Source organism: Astatotilapia calliptera, chromosome 19 (genome assembly GCF_964374335.1).
Source record: "Astatotilapia calliptera chromosome 19, fAstCal68.1, whole genome shotgun sequence".
NCBI classification, from domain to species: domain Eukaryota; kingdom Metazoa; phylum Chordata; class Actinopteri; order Cichliformes; family Cichlidae; genus Astatotilapia; species Astatotilapia calliptera.
Genome location: NC_137440.1, coordinates 13,219,720 through 13,238,876, shown reverse-complemented (window position 1 = coordinate 13,238,876; position 19,157 = coordinate 13,219,720). Strand labels below are relative to the sequence as shown.

The 19,157-nt window shown below is 41.8% G+C and overlaps 1 protein-coding gene and 1 long non-coding RNA gene across 5 annotated transcripts in view; both read left to right on the top strand.

The window, feature by feature from the left end:
- Nucleotides 1–19,157, top strand: part of LOC145422353 (uncharacterized) — a 203,909-nt gene that overhangs the window by 55,124 nt on the left and 129,628 nt on the right. The window lies entirely within an intron of this gene.
- The window catches only part of fndc5a (fibronectin type III domain containing 5a), a 48,606-nt gene that overhangs the window by 20,130 nt on the left and 9,319 nt on the right, over nucleotides 1–19,157 (top strand). For all 4 annotated transcript variants that reach the window (XR_003270652.2, XR_013903635.1, XM_026152139.2 and 1 more), the window contains 2 exons: nucleotides 7,219–7,334; nucleotides 10,245–10,443. Coding sequence is in view for 2 of the 4 variants with exons in the window: in XM_026152139.2 (XP_026007924.1) it covers nucleotides 7,219–7,334; nucleotides 10,245–10,443 (315 nt within the window). In the remaining 2 variants the exon portion in view is untranslated. The remainder of the gene's footprint in view (nucleotides 1–7,218; nucleotides 7,335–10,244; nucleotides 10,444–19,157) is intronic.

Genomic DNA, 19,157 nt, shown 5'->3' with positions numbered 1-19,157 from the left:
TCTGTCCTGGTGAGTTTTCTAATGAAGGGGGGCATTAAGGAGCTGTCACCCTTTACACTGCACAGTGTGGGGTAGACAACTAGCTGTCACTCTGATCATCATCAGGCTAACAATGACACACACACACACACACATCCGTCATTGCTCAAAGTCACCCCCATCTCTTGGGGAGATGCAGACTGTGAGCTGCAGAGAGTTTATGAAGACATCTGTCTGGTGTTTCATTAGAGTGGACTCTAATGTCATGTGGATATTTAAGACCTGAAATCACGGCCAGCATCCCCTCTCTTTGTCCCCAAAGTGTAATGCAGTCATATGTGAAAGTGGAGCCAAAGACGGGCACAAAGTGACCAGAAGTTGTGGGATGTGAGGACACTCGAAGAGAGAGTTGAACTTCATGTAGCAGAACTACAAGGACATGTTTTTACCCTTTAATCTTTGGGACTCACGAACAAAGAAGACAGTCTTTTTTTCCCAGACTTGAAACACAATAATTCAAAAATGCAAAGCAACAGTGAGTCATCAGTGTATCCAATAGAAGAGAAAGAAACAAAGTAAGTAAGTCAAGGACATCAATGAAAATGTGCGTTTCATTATTTAAGCTCATCCAGCAGGAAAGACATTCCTGATTTCAAAGGGCTTTGCAGCAGACGGCTTCATTTTAAGGAGCAAGGAGAAAGTTGCTTCACCAAGATCCAAAGTTTAGAGGTTTTATTAAAAACTAATAAGCTCTGTGCGAAATTATATGGTTTAAAAGACATGAGACACCAGGTACAGTTATAGCTTTACAGATCAGACTTTAGTCCGTGATCACTGAAAGGAGACGCAGAGCCACACCAGCCTGATGCTCTTATCACATCTGCAATATTAAATTCTATTCTCTCTACATGATGTTTATTTCACTCCTTTCTTTCTTTTCAGTTATAGTTTTTCCTTTTTAGTAGTCTCTGTCAGCTGACGACTTGTCAGGACTGGCTTCCCCTGAGAAAACAGGAACTGAGACGTGGCTGTATATAAATCATTAACTTTCACCCAGAACACAGTTTGCATCCTGTGTACGGCCATTTTCAACTTTTGTGTCTTTTCGATTGATCTTTGGTTAGGTGTAAGAAAAAACATGACTTCAAACAGACCCTTTTTTTAAAAAAAAAACAAACAGCACTATTAACCACATGTTAGAACGTACGTTTTTCCTCCATTTTTATAACTTCCCATCAGCGACGATAGCAACAGAGAAAATTTCCACCCTGCTCTTTGAAAAATCCCACGTTTAAGTGTGACGATGGGGGTCCTAAGCACATATGTGATGAGCAGCTGCTGTGTTTCTGTCATGTTTAATACTTTCCTCACCCAAGAGTGATTCACTGATGTCCTTGTTCTGATCCTGAGGCGTCATGTAACCCCGTTTTATCGCATGCACACGTGACCTTGCAGGCATTTCAAGGGATCTTTTAAAGACATTTGCCTTGATGAACCAGCCTCACCTGTATTGATTAACAAGAGATAAATGAGTTCCTTTTGCCTCTGATGGCAGGGCTGTGTGACGTCATTCCCAGCTCTTCCAGGGATCCCAGTATTAGTGAAAGAAAAGCAAAAAAACAGGCTTTGTTTTGCTGGGGTCATTCATTCACCCAGTGTAATACCTGTTTTTTGTTTTTGTGGGGGGCGTTTCTGCTTAAACACTAATGCATCTTATTTAGGGAGTCACAAATTTAAGAAGAGACGGGAGAAACACCCTCCAACCGTGTGAGTGGGTTGCATAGTTTGTCCACTAGAGGGCACTCTGCAAAGGTCCCAAATGATGAGCTGGTCCGAGCAGTCAGGTAGAGCAGCGGTCCCCAACCTTTTTTGCGCCACGGACCGGTTTATGCCCAGCAATATTTTCACTGACCGGCCTTTAAGGTGTCGCGGATAAATACAATAAAATAAAACTAGTACCGGTACCGAAAAAAAGAAGATTTATTCATAACACACGTGAAAAGACCCAGGAAAACAGAGTTAGCGATAAAAACGATAACAAAATAACGCTGAAAACCGATAAAAACCCTGAAAACCATACATTTCATACCTGAGCCTCAACTCTCGCGGCCCGGTACCAAACGACTCACGGTCCGAGGCCCAGGGGTTGGGGACCGCTGTGGTAGAGCGTAGATGAGTAAAACAGTTTCTACACATAACAAATGTTTGGAGAAAAAACCTTTCAGTTGATACATTAGATGTCAAATTTAAATCACTAAATAACATATCAGAAATATTGATCAGGCTCTTTATTTATTAAACCAGCAATGAGACATGAAAACAGTTTGTGATCATAAAAATATTTTTTGTACATGTTTATCCTTCAAGTGTACCACCTGTGCCACTGTAATATGTTTTATCATCCATCTCAAGTATATGTATGTTTTAATAACCGTTGATTTTATTGTATTTTTCCACTTTAATCACTAAACTGTGATTTTGCAGTGAGCCGTGAGTAACAGACGTACAGTACAGATTTACTGCTGCAGAAGCCTTTGATGCTGATATTTACTGAAGCCCAAAGCGAAGATGAAACCTGCAGATGAGTCGGTTTGTGACTTGGTGCCATTTTGCAAAAAAAAAAAACGGAATGAAAGTAACCAAAACTAATCGACATCAGAACAAAGGAAGCAGTGCAGGAATGCAAACTGAGCCTTCAAAGTGTTTCTGTGTAACATAAATTAACCCACTCGGTTATTGTCGTTATAAAATCGGATAATATCGAGTTCTATCTTTTTATATATGATTCTAGATATTTTTGAGCATGTGCAAACAAAGCGATGGTGCACATCACTGAATAAAAGCGGTGTTTTTCTCTCCATTAGGAGCTAAACATTCGTTCACAAGCAGGAGGAGAATACGCGGAAAGATAATGACTTTGATTTGTGATTTCTTCTGTTCCATCAGCCCTCTCAGCCCGTGGCGCCTGTCCCTTAGGCAAACAGCAGACAGTAAACAAAAGCAAATCCACTTCAAACATCCAGGCCCCCCACTCGGATGAAGAGATGCAGTGGGTCTCCTTCCTGTCATCTGCTGTTAGTCGGGCTATTTATCAAAACATCGGCTGCAGGCTGAGTGGAAGCAAGTAACCTAGAGGCCTGCTTTGGCTCTGCTTCGCTCTTTCTAAACGTGCAGCGTGTCAGGGTGTAAACAAGTGCCGCAGCAGCTCATCATCCTGTGAGGTTTTCCCGTCGAAGGGCAAGCGAGCGTTAACCTATTCAATAACACGCTGACTGTGTTATTACCTGAATTAGATTTATGTCCCATTAGCCTCACTGACAGGGACCACTTCTCCTCATCCTTATTCACTGGTCCTTGTTACAAATATCAATAAACACCAAAAACGGAGAACAGAGAGGGACAGTGACACACTGCATTAGGTTGTTCACCTTAATATTCAGCAGCTTATTCTCTTATTTGCATAAACAAGAATGTAAACATCCCAAACATGTCACAAATTTAAAAATACTCCCTAATGGGACGCACGGTCGAAAATGCCCTTGTTTTCAGTTTCTGACATTTCTAATAGTTTCCACTTCATCCATTTCAGATAGCTGGACCAGATATGATGCATCATTTAGTTGGAGAATTTGTGATTTAATCTACACTCACTGGAAAATGTACAAGCTCCTTGCTTTTACCGAATTAGACCTCTGTTTAAGTTCTTCCTGGCAGAGTTTCAAGGTGCTGGAAACATTCCTCAGAGATTTTGGTCCGTGTTGATGTGATGGCATCACACCGTTGCTGCAGATTAGAGGGATGCACATCCATGATGACATCTGCTGTTCCACCACATCCCATATGTGCTCTACTGGACTGCGATCTGGTGACTATGGAGGCCATGCTCAAGTAACCGATTTGCTGGATTCTTCAACATCGTCATCCCGCTGGAAGCCGCCATAAGAAGATGGTATCCTGTGGTCATAAAGGGATTGACATGGTGGCATGTTTTAACAATGTTCGGTTGCTACAAGAGGCTCAAAGTATGCCACAAGCAGCAGCCTGAACTGTTGATACAAGGCAGGAGGGATGCATGATACCATGTTGTGTATGCCGAATTTTGACCCTACCATCTGAATGTCACCACAGAAGTCGAGACTGAACATTTTTCCAATCTTCTACTGTCCAATTTTGATGAGCCTCAGTTTCCTGTACTCAGATGACAGTACTGTGGTGCTTCAGGAAGAAGCTCTTCTTCCTGTGGGAATCCCAGCAGTTACCGAAACACTCGGACCAGACCGTCGGGTATCACCACAGCATGTTCAAAGTCACTTAAATCACTTGCTGCCATGTGATTGGGCGATTAAATTTGCAAGCAGTTGAACATACAGGTATGGACAGGTTATGGTCCTGATGTGGACCAAAATAAAGAGTAAATGGTAAAACTTGGTTGTATAAGGCCTGTTTTTAGATCAACTAAAGATCTCAAGGAATATTAGATTCAGCAGTTCAAACCAGTTCATAAAGCCAACAAACTAGAATAACAGTCAGGCACTAGATGCAGGTGTAACTATAAATCACAGAGTCATAACTGATTGTACTGACATGAATTCCAGTCAGTTATGGATCTGTGGTGCATACTGATCGTGACTTTAGGGCACAGTTGAACTATGACGGTACGAATGTGTGGCCTCTCTATTTGAGGGGAAAGAAGAATAGAAGGAGTCGTGATCATAAAACAAGAAAGTGAAGAAAAATCCATTTCAGGACAAATCGAATGATGATGTTATTTAATCTCTCGCCTTGATCTTCTGATCTGCACAAACATTCATGTAATACAGCCACCACTGGGTATGTGCTTGTTCAGAACTCGTACAGTAATTACAGTCTCATTCAGCAGCAGGCGGTGGATGCACACACACACGCACACACACACGTACAGCTCACACTTAATTATATAACGAGACAAATTATTATTCTCAAATCTTGTAGCCTGTGACCCCAATTAAACTAGAAGTGTGTTTAGAGCATGAAATATGACACTTAGATGAAAACAAGACTAATACACACACACACACACAGACACGTTAGCTGCAGTCACAGTTTGCTGATGGGTCCAACAAGCACACAGAAGTAAAAGATGACGCCATAAACCAATCCCTCCAGACCCCAGTCTTCCCACTCAGCAGCCATGTTGGTAGCAACACCTGACTGTAATTTTGAAGTGCTTATTTAAAGAAATACAGTGTGAAAAAGTTTACAGGTAGATCTACGTTCCCACCCTCACTATGACCATCACCTTCGGTAACTTTGGTAACTGGATGTGACCGTAAAGAATGAAACTGAGAGTCCAAGCGGCAGAAATGAGGGCTGAAAACAAGTCGCTTGTTGCGCATTGCTTTGAAGCTGACGGCGTTTGTAGTCGAGGTTCCAGCTGCCTAGCTAACCTTCTCATATATTGCTAATCTCCTCAGGTCACATCATCAGTATTCACTTCTCTCATTGGTCACGCCCAATTTGTTACAGAATGTCATTCACGTTGTATCGTCTTGGTCACAACGTCATTCCCAGTGTGGATGCAGCTTAAGACCTCAGTCCTGCAGACCAGCTGGTTTGTGAGTGGAAAAATTCCAGTCAGTATGCGAGTAGTTGCTAGAGGTTGCCGGGTGTTGCTAGATGTAATTGGTCACAAAGAGTCTGCTGCAGTATACAAAAACTCCATGTTAACTGCTTTGGTCACTAGCATGTACTTAGAATTGTGACCAATTTCATGCAAGCAACTTGCCAACAACCTCCAGCAACCAGTTGGCCAACAGTTGCCACCCAACTCGCCCACCAACTGGAGTTAGCCAAATGGTCGCAAACCTTTAAGCCTTTATGACTGCTGACTTAGACGTTGAGGATCTTTTGGCAGATAGGAGGTGCTAAGAGCCTCTACTCCTCCACATCAAAATGAGCCAGCTGAGGTGGTGCATTCATCCGACCTCCTGGACTGTCACAGGTGAGGTGTTACCAGCCAAACTCGGAACGAACTCCAGAGCAAACACAGTTTCTCTCTTTCATTATGAACTTTGACCTGCTTGTCAGAGGATTAAGGTCTTAGCAGGTGAGGTTTACTGATGTTAGAAAATTAAATTAAGTAGAATTCATCTGGCATTAAAGTGTATGTAATGGAGATTTTTGCAGATGAGGTCACTTATGTCAGAAGAATGTCTGTGAAGTTTGGGAGAGTTTGGACTAGATTTCTTTGAGGTATATCAGTTTCATGTTTCATGGCAAAACATCAAAATTCACCAAGCTGCCGAGGTCACGCCCTCTTATGAAAACTCACTGTTTTGAATGTGACCTAAGACCAACTCCTTCAGGCTTCCATGAACAAATTTGAGGTTGCTGGCATCAAGCGTCTTGAAACTGTAGCCCAAAGTGTAAAACATGACATTTCCTGTTCTCAGTAGGTGGCGCTGTGACCACTGTCAAATATTGCAGTTGAAATGTGTTCGGGGGGTGTAGCTTTATCACGTGTGAGAAGTTTGGTACAGATCGGTCAATGTATGTGGGAATAAGAGCCAATTATAATTTCAAAGCGAATGATTGAAATTCGCTGTGGCGCCACAGAAACGCCCTTAGGTGAAAACTCTAAAGTTCCACTATTTAATATGGCTCAGATCTGTAGTCTAGACTGACGAAATATGGAGCTGAGCCGATAAAATCTCTAGGAGGAGTTTGCAACAGCACAACGCCTGGAAATGGCAAAATCTATGCCAAAATGTTACGTTCAATTCAAAATAGTGGTGGTGAGTTGGCACATGGGTCCAATAGACTTTTTGGTATATCTTGGGATGTTACACATGTGTACAAAATTTCATACATTTACGTAAAAGCCCAAGCAGGGGCTCATTTTTCCCCACTTTGTACGGGGCGCTACTGAGCCATTTTGCTGTGCCCAGGTCTCAAACCAGTGAGACCAGTAAATTTTCACCAGGCTTGACGCATGTGCAAAGCTTCATGAGTTTTCAAACATGTTAAAGCCCTCAAAAAGCCAATTCATTTGTCTGGATAATAACAAGAAGAACGGGAGCGATTACAATAGGGCATTCGCACTTTTAGTGCTCAGGCCTAATAATGGATTCAACTGAGCCATTTATTCACGCCACTGAATAAACTTCTGCCATTCTAGTCATTTCACAGAGCTGCTCCTTCGTACTTTAAAACATACAATAACCTTTTCTTCTCTCTCTGTCTTTATCTTTATCTCTGCAGATAGCTTGTCGCCTCCCGTCAATGTGACCATCAGAGAGGTAAAAGCAAACTCTGCTGTGGTGTCATGGGACATCCCCGAGGGAGACCCAGTCATTGGCTTTGCCATCACACAGCAGGTCGGTAACACTCTCTGTCCCCTCTATACCACTGTAACCATTAATGCTAATTACTGTGCTTATAAGCAGTAAAAAATACATATGGAAAAGCATTTAGCAGATTCAGGCAAGTTTTGGAGGGAATAAAATCATCCAAACCTTTTATTTATTGCAACTCATATTACAATTTTACAGCTAAAGATACAACTTTACTAGATACGCCTGTTCAACTCCTCATTAATGCAAAAATCTAAAGTTCAAACTGAGCAGCAGATGGAGTACAGCAGCAAAAGACTACACCGTCTGCCACTCCTGTCAGCCAAGTTCAGGATACTGAGGCTACATTATACACCACATCACCAAAATTGGACAATAGAAGATTTCAAAAATGTTGCCTGGTCTGATGAGTCTCCTTTTCTGCTGTGACATTTGGGTGAAAGGGCCTGAATTTGGAGTAAAACAACATAAAAGTATGGCTCCATCCTGATTCGTATCAATGGTTGTGTACATGTAAATGTACTATAATGTAGGTACATTCATTAATGCATGTAAAAGATTTCTTGAAGAAACTCCCAAACTAATTCAATTAAGTTGTGGCTTGTCACAGGTTATTGTCTGCCACCTCCTTTCCTGTGTTGCTCCCTCACTCCAAGTCAGAATGCATTATGGGAATCATCAGAGGATACAGCATCCTGTCGGACAGCCTGTCCCCTCGCTGACAGACTATGACAGCTGTGTGACAGGAGAAAAGTCAACATGCAAGCTTAGACACACATCTCTCGCACAACCACGCATTTACGTGGGACAAGTTGCCATCTCGTGGTTGTACAAACACACATATGCACCCGTCCACAGGAGACTGGAGTGACATGTTTGATGGCAGCACTGGAAGCTGGGAAATGTGTGGTTTAAAGCTATAAATAAAAGTTAATAATAAGAAACAATAGCAGAGGACATTCAGCTGCTTTGCAGTTGTTATTGTTCAGGCTGTTCTCATTCACTGGTCATCAAATCCTGCCGTTTTGTCAAAGCTGCTGCAGTCACAGAGATGTATACAATATCAGATGCGGTGTTATTTTAAAGTATGACAAGTTTGAAGCATTCAAAAAGGGTGGCGGTGGTTTTAATCAGTACTGTACAACTTCATCCTCTATCATATAGCAAACTCATCCTCCAAGTCTTGGCAAGAAAGGTAAAAGCATATTCACTCTTTATTTTCTATAACACTAACATGAAATGCACCTGACAATTAAAACTTCAATTCAGAAGTCAAGCACAACTCAAGTGCTCCCAAAAGTCCTTATGGTTCTCCAACGTCTCCCTCCACACAGTTTTGTGTGGTTTTTCCAATGCTAACTGTGCTAGCTGTGGTCGTTGTGACTGTGATTTTAAAACTGTTCCAGGCATCTCTTAACCAGAAACCAAAACAGTTTGCATCCCATCTTAAATCAGCGTTTAACAATAAATGTCCAAAACACAGATGTTTAAATCCGGAGGTCAAACATAATGAGTAAGGATATCACTTCAGGCTGAAGACAGATCTGAGAAAAAACACAATTTAACAACTTAGAAATGTATTTAAATTTATTTTGTCTGTGTCCACAGGTAATGAATGATCCCCTGTCAAATTTGAATTGTGGTGTCCCTCAAGGCTCTCTCCTTGGCCCTCTTGTTTTATAAGCACACTTCCTCTCAGCGACTGTTTTGCCAACACTCTACTATCCAACAACACCAGCAGCGTTGGTAATCTACTTACCCACTTAACGGTGAAAACTAAACTCACCAAAGATAAATCTTAAAATTTACCACCTTGGCCCAAAATAAGCTTTTTTCATTCAGTCTGCTACCAACCTGGGAGCTGTTTTTGAAATCGATCTCTGTTTCAGCCCCCCTGGTTTAGCGCAACAAGAACAATTTCCAGAATTAGATCATTCTTGTCAGCTGCTGAGTTGCATTTATTTCACCCGCCTTGATTGAGGCTAAATGGACAGATACTTTACTTGGCTTTTATTTGAGCACCGAATGCGCTTTCTTACAACAAGCCTCGTTCAAGTGTGTTATTTTGTGCCTAGCTTTCACACGTACTCTCATGGATGCATTTGGATTTACAGATGCTCAGAAGCAGACTACAGTAGCCGGGGATTGCACCACCAACCTCGAGATTAGTAGACGATCCGCTCCTGAGTCATACCGGTCATCATAACTAAAGCATTTCCTTTGGGATTAATAAAGTTGTCTGATACTGATCCTGATTGTGATAAAAGGAGATAATACCTTTTATAACAGCATCAGTCAGAGCTCACATCACCGGCTCAAGCTGATCCAGAACTCTGCTGCGTGAATTTTAACTGGCACCATGAACACATCACTCCAGTTCTGGCAAATTTACACTGGCTGCCTGTTAAATGCCAAATTGATTTTAAAATCTTACTAATCACTTTTAAAGCACTAAATGGCCTTGCTCCAGAGTACATTAAAGATTTATTTACTTCTTATGTGCCTGGGTGTTAAATTGGTGAATGGTTATTCCAGCATCTTGGCTAGTAATCAAAGAGCTCCCGAGCGGCGGGACCACTGAGATCAGAGTAGCCACGTCTTGATTGTTTTGTTTTTTTTAAGTATTCTCGGGAGGGGGGGGATTGATGTGCATATGTTTAATTTGTGTGAAAAACTTTGTAATTTTGAGAAAAGTGCTTTAAGAGTAAGTTTTTTGTAATTATAATTACCAACAAGACAGGAAAGACTGATACAGAGGATGGAAAAGTAACAAAGTCGGGAGGTCAAAGGAGGTGACCAGGAATTATAAAACTGTACGCGGAAATAAAAAATGAACAGGCAAACCCAGAGCCACGGTCATTAAGTTTAATTTTAGTGAAATAAAGTGTGAGTGTGAACGCCGGTTGCATGTGTCTCTCTGTCACCCTCCAACAGAAGAAAGACGTGCGCATGCTGCGATTCATCCAGGAAGTCAACACCACCACGCGATCCTGTGCATTATGGGACTTGGAGGAAGAGACAGACTACATTGTGCATGTCCAGTCCATCTCCATGTCTGGGACGAGCCCACTGAGCGAACCGCTGCGCTTCCGGACGCCGAAGGAGGCCGAGACTCAGGCCTCTAAGAGTGAAGGTGAAGCGTGACAGCGCCACGCATGCATACGCATCCACACAAATACACTCCTTCACCCAACACGTCCACACTTAAAAGAAAAAAAACCCTGAATCTGTCGGTTTTCCAGACATGACTGCAGCGGGGACTTGGCCTTTTGGCAGCATTGTGACTGATTTTGTCCAAAGACCAATAAAAATCAATAGAAACACAAACCATGAAATGAAATTTCACAAGAAAGTGCTCTTGAAGCTTGCCCCCTCTAACCACAACTCGGGAGTAGAAGAGCTGAGAGGGATGCATACTTCACTGTGTATCGACTTGCCTTCGTGGCCTCACCCAGCACACGCTCTGCACAACTGCACTGTAAACCAAAATGAGGAAAGGCATTTATCAGACGCAGGGAGGAAGCAGTGGGAGCTGTGAGGGGTGGGGAATCGATGCGCTTTTGGCTGAGGCGCTTCTCCAACTATTCTTCCTCTCATTTACACTCATGTCTCATGTGAGCTGCAGCTTCACTCCGATACTTCGCAAAATGTTGAGCCAGAAAGAGTCTGAACTTCTGTTCTGGTGTTGAGCGGGCTGGCAGAGGCATGTAGAACACAAAAACAATCATTGCAGAGCGGTGAGGCGATGCTCTCGCCACCGCCGAGGCCTAATTAGCACGGGATGTGTTGTCTGTGTGTTATTTGTGTAGCTGAGAAGAATTTACAGAAATCAATAACAGCACAGATAAACGTGTGCGCTTTCATAGCAGCCTGTTCTCTTTCTGTCCGTGCACGTGCTCGTTTCTTTGAGGTTTCAGGACGCAGTAGCGGTTTTTGATACGGGCAACCGCCCGTGTCGCCCGGGGCGGCATCGTGGTGAGGGCGGCATCACGGACATCGGCAAAAAAAAATTAATTGCTCGTACTCATGCTGCCCCGAAATCAGCCAGCGCATATTGGGAATGGCACAGGCACTGATCGGTTTTCTATCGCCCATTTGCTGGGAGTAAGGGCGCCCTCCGTTTGTGAGGTGCGCCTGCTGGAGAGGGCGGGGCGGCGGGGGATTCTCTGACCGGCTGGAGCAGCGTCTAATAACCAACTCGCAAAATAAAACAAAATAAAAACAAAACAACAAACACGAAAACACCAGACATCATGATACAGACTTATAATTTGCACCAATGTTTTTTCGAAATTCTGTACGCGAAAAGTGAGCGCGAGAGCCCTCAGTGCGCCTGCTCGCTGCTGAAGTCAAAGTAAACTTTATTACAGTCCAGTATATAGAGAGACAAGACGATGATGCTCCAGTTACAACAGTGCAAGTAAACAAACAATAAATATAAGAAGAGTAAGAAAATAAATATACACTTTAGGACTAGGGGTAAAGGGATCAATAACAATTTAAAATTTATATTTTATATTTTGATGATTTAATGTCTCACACACAACCCGTGGAAAGGGGTTCATAATGATGTAAATCCAAGCCCATTATGTATTCATGATTTGAATCCTGGGTTGTGTGAAATCCCAGAAATACACGCCAGAGGAAGTGTTTGCCCGGGGCGCCAAACAGGCTAGGACCGCCACTGTCAGGACGTATCTTCTCTCCTGCTGTTTTCAAAACCCTCAAAGGCAGAACAATGACTTCAAAATAAACACAAGTGCTTCGTATCCACAAGTGCACACTCTGAGTTTCACCAGGGGCAGAAAAATGTATTAAATTATAACTAAAAATAAAGCTCGTCAAATTCTGTCAGTCCATATTTTGTTGACACAGCTGCTTTTAATCCATAAACCACAAAAGCTATTAAAGAACTTGAATCACCAGTATCAATCCAGTATATATAATTTAGGTCATTTTGATTTGTTTATACAAGCTTAATGATCTAAATTATTTAGAATAGGGAAGAAACTTGATTTGGGCGACCCTTAACGTAACGTGGTGGTTGGTGTCCGACAGGCGGGTCTGAGTGTTTCAGAAACTGCTGCTGTGCTGGGATTTTCCCAGACAACCATCTCTAGGGTTTACAGAGAAACATCCCAAGGTAAAATATCTAGAGAACAGCAGTTCTGTGGACAACAGAAAACTGGGAATGTTGCCTGGTTTGATATGTCATTTCCGGATCAAAGGTTAGCATAAACAACATGAAAGCATGGATTCATCTTGCCTTGTAGCAACAGTTTAGGCTTCTGGCACACTTTGGCCCTCTGAGTACCAACCGAGCATTGTCTAAAACACCACACCCTATCAGAGTGTTGTTGCTGACCATATTAATTCCAATCACAGTGTATCCAGCCAGCAAACTGGTAAGTTACATATGGCCTCCACAGTCACCAGATCTCAGTCCAACAGCAGACCTTTGTGATGTGCTAGAATGTGAGATTTGCATCATGGTGCAGCTGACAAATCTCCAACAAGTATTTGAGGCTGTCTGTGGGGAACGTTTTCCCCACCTTTTGAATCTGTGCCATGAAGAATTAAGGCAGTTCCAAAGGCAACAGGAGGTCAGTCCAACCTCCTGATCTGGATGAATCAGTGACATCTAACTTGAAAACGGGTGATAACAAGTGGACTTGCTTTACAATTGTTTTCCTACATGCAGCTGAAAAGCTTGCAAAAAGCATTTTAATTTTAAATGAGGACAAAAAGTGACCCAACTTAACCTCAGGATAGAGAAAGAGCTCCTGTCTTTAAGCCGAGTTAACTTTCTCCTGGTATTTCCTTCACATTAACTTGTTGTTGCTCAGACTAATCAGGCGTGACGTAATTAGTAAGCTTTGGAAATAGGTGGATGTGGTTAGATTTTTACACAGAACACAGATAGATGAATCTTTGTATTCGCCGTACAGACAAGAGAATATTAGTAGTGTTCTCGTGTGACTTTCAGTAAGAGAGCAAATTATTTCCCAAAAGGTCAAGAAGCACGGGTCATGTCTGTGTTTCAGAGGGCGACCCCCCGCTTTCTTAAATGAGTCGGGTGCAGGAAGTCTGCCTCATCCAAAAATCTGCAGGTTTTGCACAAACACACACACAGAGCCCCTAATTTGCTGAAAAATGTTGCTTCACACATTTGAAACTATCACAAAGCAAATATCCACAGAGAGCACGTCTGTGATTCATCATCCTTCACTTCTACTCAACAACAGCTTCACGGTTTAGCGCGACGACACACATCCGTCTCTGTCTCATTTGCGCTGCTTGCTCAAGGATGTCTGTTTAATTAGCGTAGCTTTGTTGAAACAATAAAAGCTTTGATGGCAGATGAGAAGGTGTTCTTCAGTCAACATTTTGTAATTTATTAGAAAATCGCGTGGATAGGATTTGGGATCTAGTATCTAGTATGAAGGGTAATTTTAGTTTAGAGAGATCTTCTTAAATCCACCCAGATATGTTTGGCTTTTATGATTAAACACTTTGTCTTTCTCTAACAAGACAAATGGTCGTCATTTACCACTACATCATTTTTCGCTCATAATCCTGCCAATTTCCCTTCAGAAAAAATGGCTAAGCTGTGAGTCCAGACAGTGGGACGAGAGCTGTTCGCTTATTGAGAATGACTGACGGACAAAATGTGCCATGGAGAGAGAGAAGGAGTTTGTCTTTCACTGCAGATAAGTGCACAGGGTACAGAGTGTGGAGGGAGAGCGTCTCAGTGCTTCTCTTAGTCCTTTGTCTCTGTATGACAGGCGAATGTCCCGAGAAGCAGAGAGAGGCTTTCACCATCCTCGCTCAGCTGCTCAGCCCTTCTGTTCTGCAGTATCACGTTGATCTCAGTGGAAAGAGCAAAGGATGAGCCTGAAATGCTGGATTATTCCGCATTTCTTCTCGTTTCCTCTTTCACAATGGGTTTAAGCTTCGGGAGATCAAAGGAAGTAAGAGAGAGATGAAGGGAGAGGGGGGGAACTGAACAACCTGTGCACAAAACAGCAGGAAGAGAGGAGGGGAAACAGAGAGTGGCTGACAGAAGCAGCCACGGCAATACAGGAGAGAGAAATCCTGAAAATTAAATTCTGCTGTCAGAAACACACTGTGTGTGTGTGTGCGTGTGTGTAGGTTTGTTTACATATCTTTGTGAGGACCAAAAATTAAAATGTTACTATACTTGTGGGGACCAGCAGTCACTTGTGAGGACAAAAGAGCCTGTCCCCACGAGTTTGAAGGCATTTTTGAGGGTTAGGGTTTGGGCCTAGGGTAAGCATTATGTCAATTAGATGTCCTCACTAAGACATCAAAATGAGAATGTGTGTGTGGGGGGGGGGGCACAGATGTACCTGTGTAACCTCTCAAGGAAATTTACAGACTCGCAAACATGGAGAATAAAAAGTTCTGGTGAAAAGGTTCATCGTCTCCTCAGATCTAATAAAGGTAGAAACTTCTCTCTCGAAGCCTAGGATTTTAAAAAAAAAATTCTCTTTTGTCATGAAGAATTTTGATCTGTACGTGAAAACTGGGCTGCAGTAAAATACTGGAAGATATTTCCCTTAACAGCAACCGTCAGCTCAGCTGGAAGCCTGGAAAAACACTCCTGGGGTGTATTTGAGTCACATAAAACAGAAGAAGGATCCTGTGGCTTTGGTGCTTTATAGAAATAAGTTGATTTTGATTTGGCAAAAATCAATCAGTTGCTTTCCTCCCAATAATGAAATAAGAAATATCAATAGCAAGCGAAATTATATGCGTTAAGGAAGAAAGCTGGGATGTTTTTAGCTGACCTTAGCTTAAAACTTGAAACAGAAAGAATGATAACATATACCCAGCATGTATACATAAATATATGAGGTTGCACATGTGGTGGAATGAGACTGTGTATAAAAGTCTGGCTTGTTCTTTTATGAGGATCCATCTTGAGTGAAACATTTTCTTTATCTCCATCTCGTGTTTGGATACTGCGCAGCGGGAACCTGACAGAGAAACTGAGAGTATCGTGTAATCAGCACAACCCTGGACCTGGAAACCAGAAAGGGGGGGAAATGATTTTTTTCTTTTAAGCCAAAGCTGAGAAATCTGACTCGTTCTTCATCAAAATGACATCAATCAGAGACAAAATGAGACAAGCAATTCTTTTAATTAAATTAATTTTTAAAAGGGCAGCACGGTGGCACGGTGGTTAGCACTGTTGCCGCACAGCAAGAAGGTCCTGAGTTCAATTCCTCCATCAGGCCGGGGTCTTTCTGTGTGGAGTTTGCATGTTCTCCCCGTGTTTGCGTGGGTTCTCTCCGGGTACTCCGGCTTCCTCCCACCGTCCAAAGACATGCAGCTTGTGGGGATAGGTTAATTGATTAATCTAAATTGTCACTAGGTGTGAGTGAATGTCAGCGTGAATGGTTGTCTGTCCCTATGTGTTAGCCCTGCGACAGACTGGCGACCTGTCCAGGGTGTACCCCGCCTCTCGCCCTATGACAGCTGGGATAGGCTCCAGCGCCCCCCGCGACCCTGAAAAGGATAAGCGGAAGCGAATGGATGGATGGATGGATGGATAATTTTTAAAAGACCACTTTTCCCATTTTCTGTTTTGTTTGTTTTCCCTGTTTGGAAGTGAAGAGTGAAGAAAGGCAAACAGGTGAGCAGGAGGTGAAAGTAAATATAAAAAAGCTGCTCATGAACACAGCCTTAAAGGAACAACTTATCTTTCATCAGCAGGTGTGAACAATGTTCCCTCTAAGCTGCAGGCGTGCGCAATTGCGCACTGCTGGCACGGTCTCTGCGCACAGAAAATCTGCATTGCACACAAAAAAAATCTAACCTGAATTGAAATGAAAGTAAATACGTAAACTATTCTGTTTTGCAGTGTTAGTCAGTAAGTGACTGACTGCTCCCATATGGGATTAGAACGATGCCACCTTATCCCATAGTCCAGCCAATGATGCGATTCACATTCGTATATACGCAGCTAATCAACGTGGTTGACAGGCTATGACAGCGTCCTTATGTGCCGACACCGGTGTTTTAGCTAGCAAAACGGGGTGGCTGCTGTGGAGTGAAGCCACGTTAATGACAATGTGTACAACCATTGGAGATGTGAGCAGGACAGACGGAACAATTGAGGGAAAAACTGTGGACTTTATACCAGTTTTTAAATTGTGTTGAGAGGACACGTAAAACCAGAGTTATGATAAAAATATATGCAATTTTTTTCCTGAATACTATCATTGTTTATATTTACTGTGAGAAGAAAAAACAGCGTTTTATAAGCAAAATGCTCAAAAGCCTGTGAGCAAAGACAAAAAAAAACAAAAACCCACGCTTCCCTATTGGTCGAAAAATGATATGGCAACACGGCATTTAGTTGTTTAGGAAGGGGGGGAAGTTTTAGGAGTGATGGCGGTGTTTTGAGATGTGAGAGATTTGAGACATTTAGCACAAATCTTGTGTAGTTAGTGTGTAGTGTAGTTTTGTTGTGTGTGTCAGAACAATGAGGCGACTGCTGAATGTTACAGGTGTTACAGCGGTGATACGTCTCCTGTTGTCAGGCCTGCAGGTATCAGGCTGTTGTTCTCCTTTATCTCATAGTGGACAGAAATTATTTTTTGGAGTGGCACAAATCATTTGTGTGGCATCAGATTTGATGCAAAACAGCTGATTGTTCTGTGAATAGTTTGAAATGTTTGTTTAAAAAAACGCCTTGGCTGCATTTGTAGGTAAACAGCTGCAAAAAACTTTGTTGTTTGCAAAACTCAATTACTTTTTTGAAGAAGTAACTATATAATCAATTGCCCAGCATTGGTCATTATATACTGTATTTTGCAGACAGAGAGTTACAGACTCTCTCCCAGACCACAGACTCATAATACAAGTCAGAGCTTTATTAAAAAAGAAAAGAAAGTTGTGTTTTCAAAATTGGAGTTCAAGTTATTTTTACTTCCAATAGTGTTAACATGCTACACAGATCATGAACAAGATTTTTTTTTAATTTTCATTGTAAGTGGGCTAAAGCAGTTAATTAAAAGTAGTCTAACATAAATGTAAATGCTGTAATTTGATTATTTTAATAAACCATGTGACTTGGATGGATTCGATGCTGGCGTGACCATACTGCACACGTCTGCTGTTGCTCACAGTGGTCCAAGGGACGCTCAGGGAGTTTGCTCAGACACGTGAGAAATTAGAGGGAAGATTGAGTGTGAGATATTATTTAGTTACATAATGTGAATTGATAATCAAAGGCTGCATGTTTCCTAAGTTGTGCCAAAAAAGAGCAGCAGCAGTCCGGACATATCAACAAATAATTAATCATTGTTTGACAAAATAAGACTGGATGGTGGAGGAAGTAATTACATCCTTTAGGCTAACCACATTTTATTATTTATTAAAGCCACATGTTAAAAATGTAGCTTAAGCTGCAGTCACACAAGGCAAAAGAGTTGTTGGAGACGCTGGCACAAACAAAATTATAGCAAGCATGTTTAATGAATCTGCAGTCTTTGGTTGCTTTGAAGACGGGAGCCAGGTTTGCAACCACTGGGACTTAACTTTGGTGTGTGGGATGGACCGAGCAGCGAAGGAAACTCAGGCACAGGTTCAAGTCCAAAAAAAAGTTTTTTTTTATTTAATCCCAAAACATAGTTGGTTAAATCATACAAAAAATAAAAAATAAATCAAACTCTTGGCCCATAAAAGAGGTCAAAATAACAGAACTCTACTCAAAGTTAACAACAAACAATACTGATAACTCAAACTTACTTACCTAAGGAGGCAAAGGGGAAACTTAAATATTTGTGAGCTGATCAGCCCACAAAACAGGGGTAAAACACACAAAACCTAACTGAGACTAACATAACGAACTCCAATTCCCCCCCATGATCTCAAGTTATGGAATGAGCCAATTTGCAGTTTTCCATCTAGGCTTGCTCTGCCCCTTTTCCACCTCTTGGCTCCTCAATGAAGAGACTGGAGCAGCTGCAACTAAGGTAACTCAGAAAACAAAGAGATTCAATCATAAATAACAGTGTAAACTAAAATGTGCACAATTATTTTAGAACAGTGTTATGCAAATTAATTCTAAACCAGAACCAGTTATTTATTATCCTTTAAATTAAATCTTATATCTAAAGAAAGAAAATGTGAATGCAGTGTCCTTGTTGTTGTTGGTAATATTAGGTGGATATTACCACAGTGTGGCTGTAACTGCAGCCATCACAGTGTGTTACAATGGCAATAAAACAAGACATTCTGCTATTAGTCTTTAAATAGGGTCGAGTTGGCACTTACATGTAATCTGCTTGTGCTAACATAACAATCAAGTATAAGTCAGGGAAATTTGCAAACATGTTTTGATCAGCATAAACACAAACTCACATAAACTTTTTAGCTTCAGAGTCCAGCCAGAACCTCGAAGATGTGGAACAGAAATTAAGGAATTGCTCCACAAATAATGATGCAGTTGTTGCATGATGGCAATTTAACTGCAAAATTACACAGCGTCTTGGCAACTTTGCTTTGATATGGGAACATAACAACAATGCAATCAACTGGTAAGAAGCTGAGTCGAGTCCCAAGTGTAATCTTATGACAATCTCTCTGCATTTCTAAATTTGGCAACAATTATTTGGAAAACTTTGATAATCTTTCCGAGACTGCACTCAGTCTGAGTCAGACTGCAACTGTTTGGAGGCAAGTTGCCTCCCACGAGAACGAAAACTGGCAACTATCTTGCAATTAAAAATAATTAGCCCAAACAACTTCTATAATCAGTTGCTGGACAAATTCAGTACTATTGCCAGGTAACCACTGATTTTTTTTTTACCACGG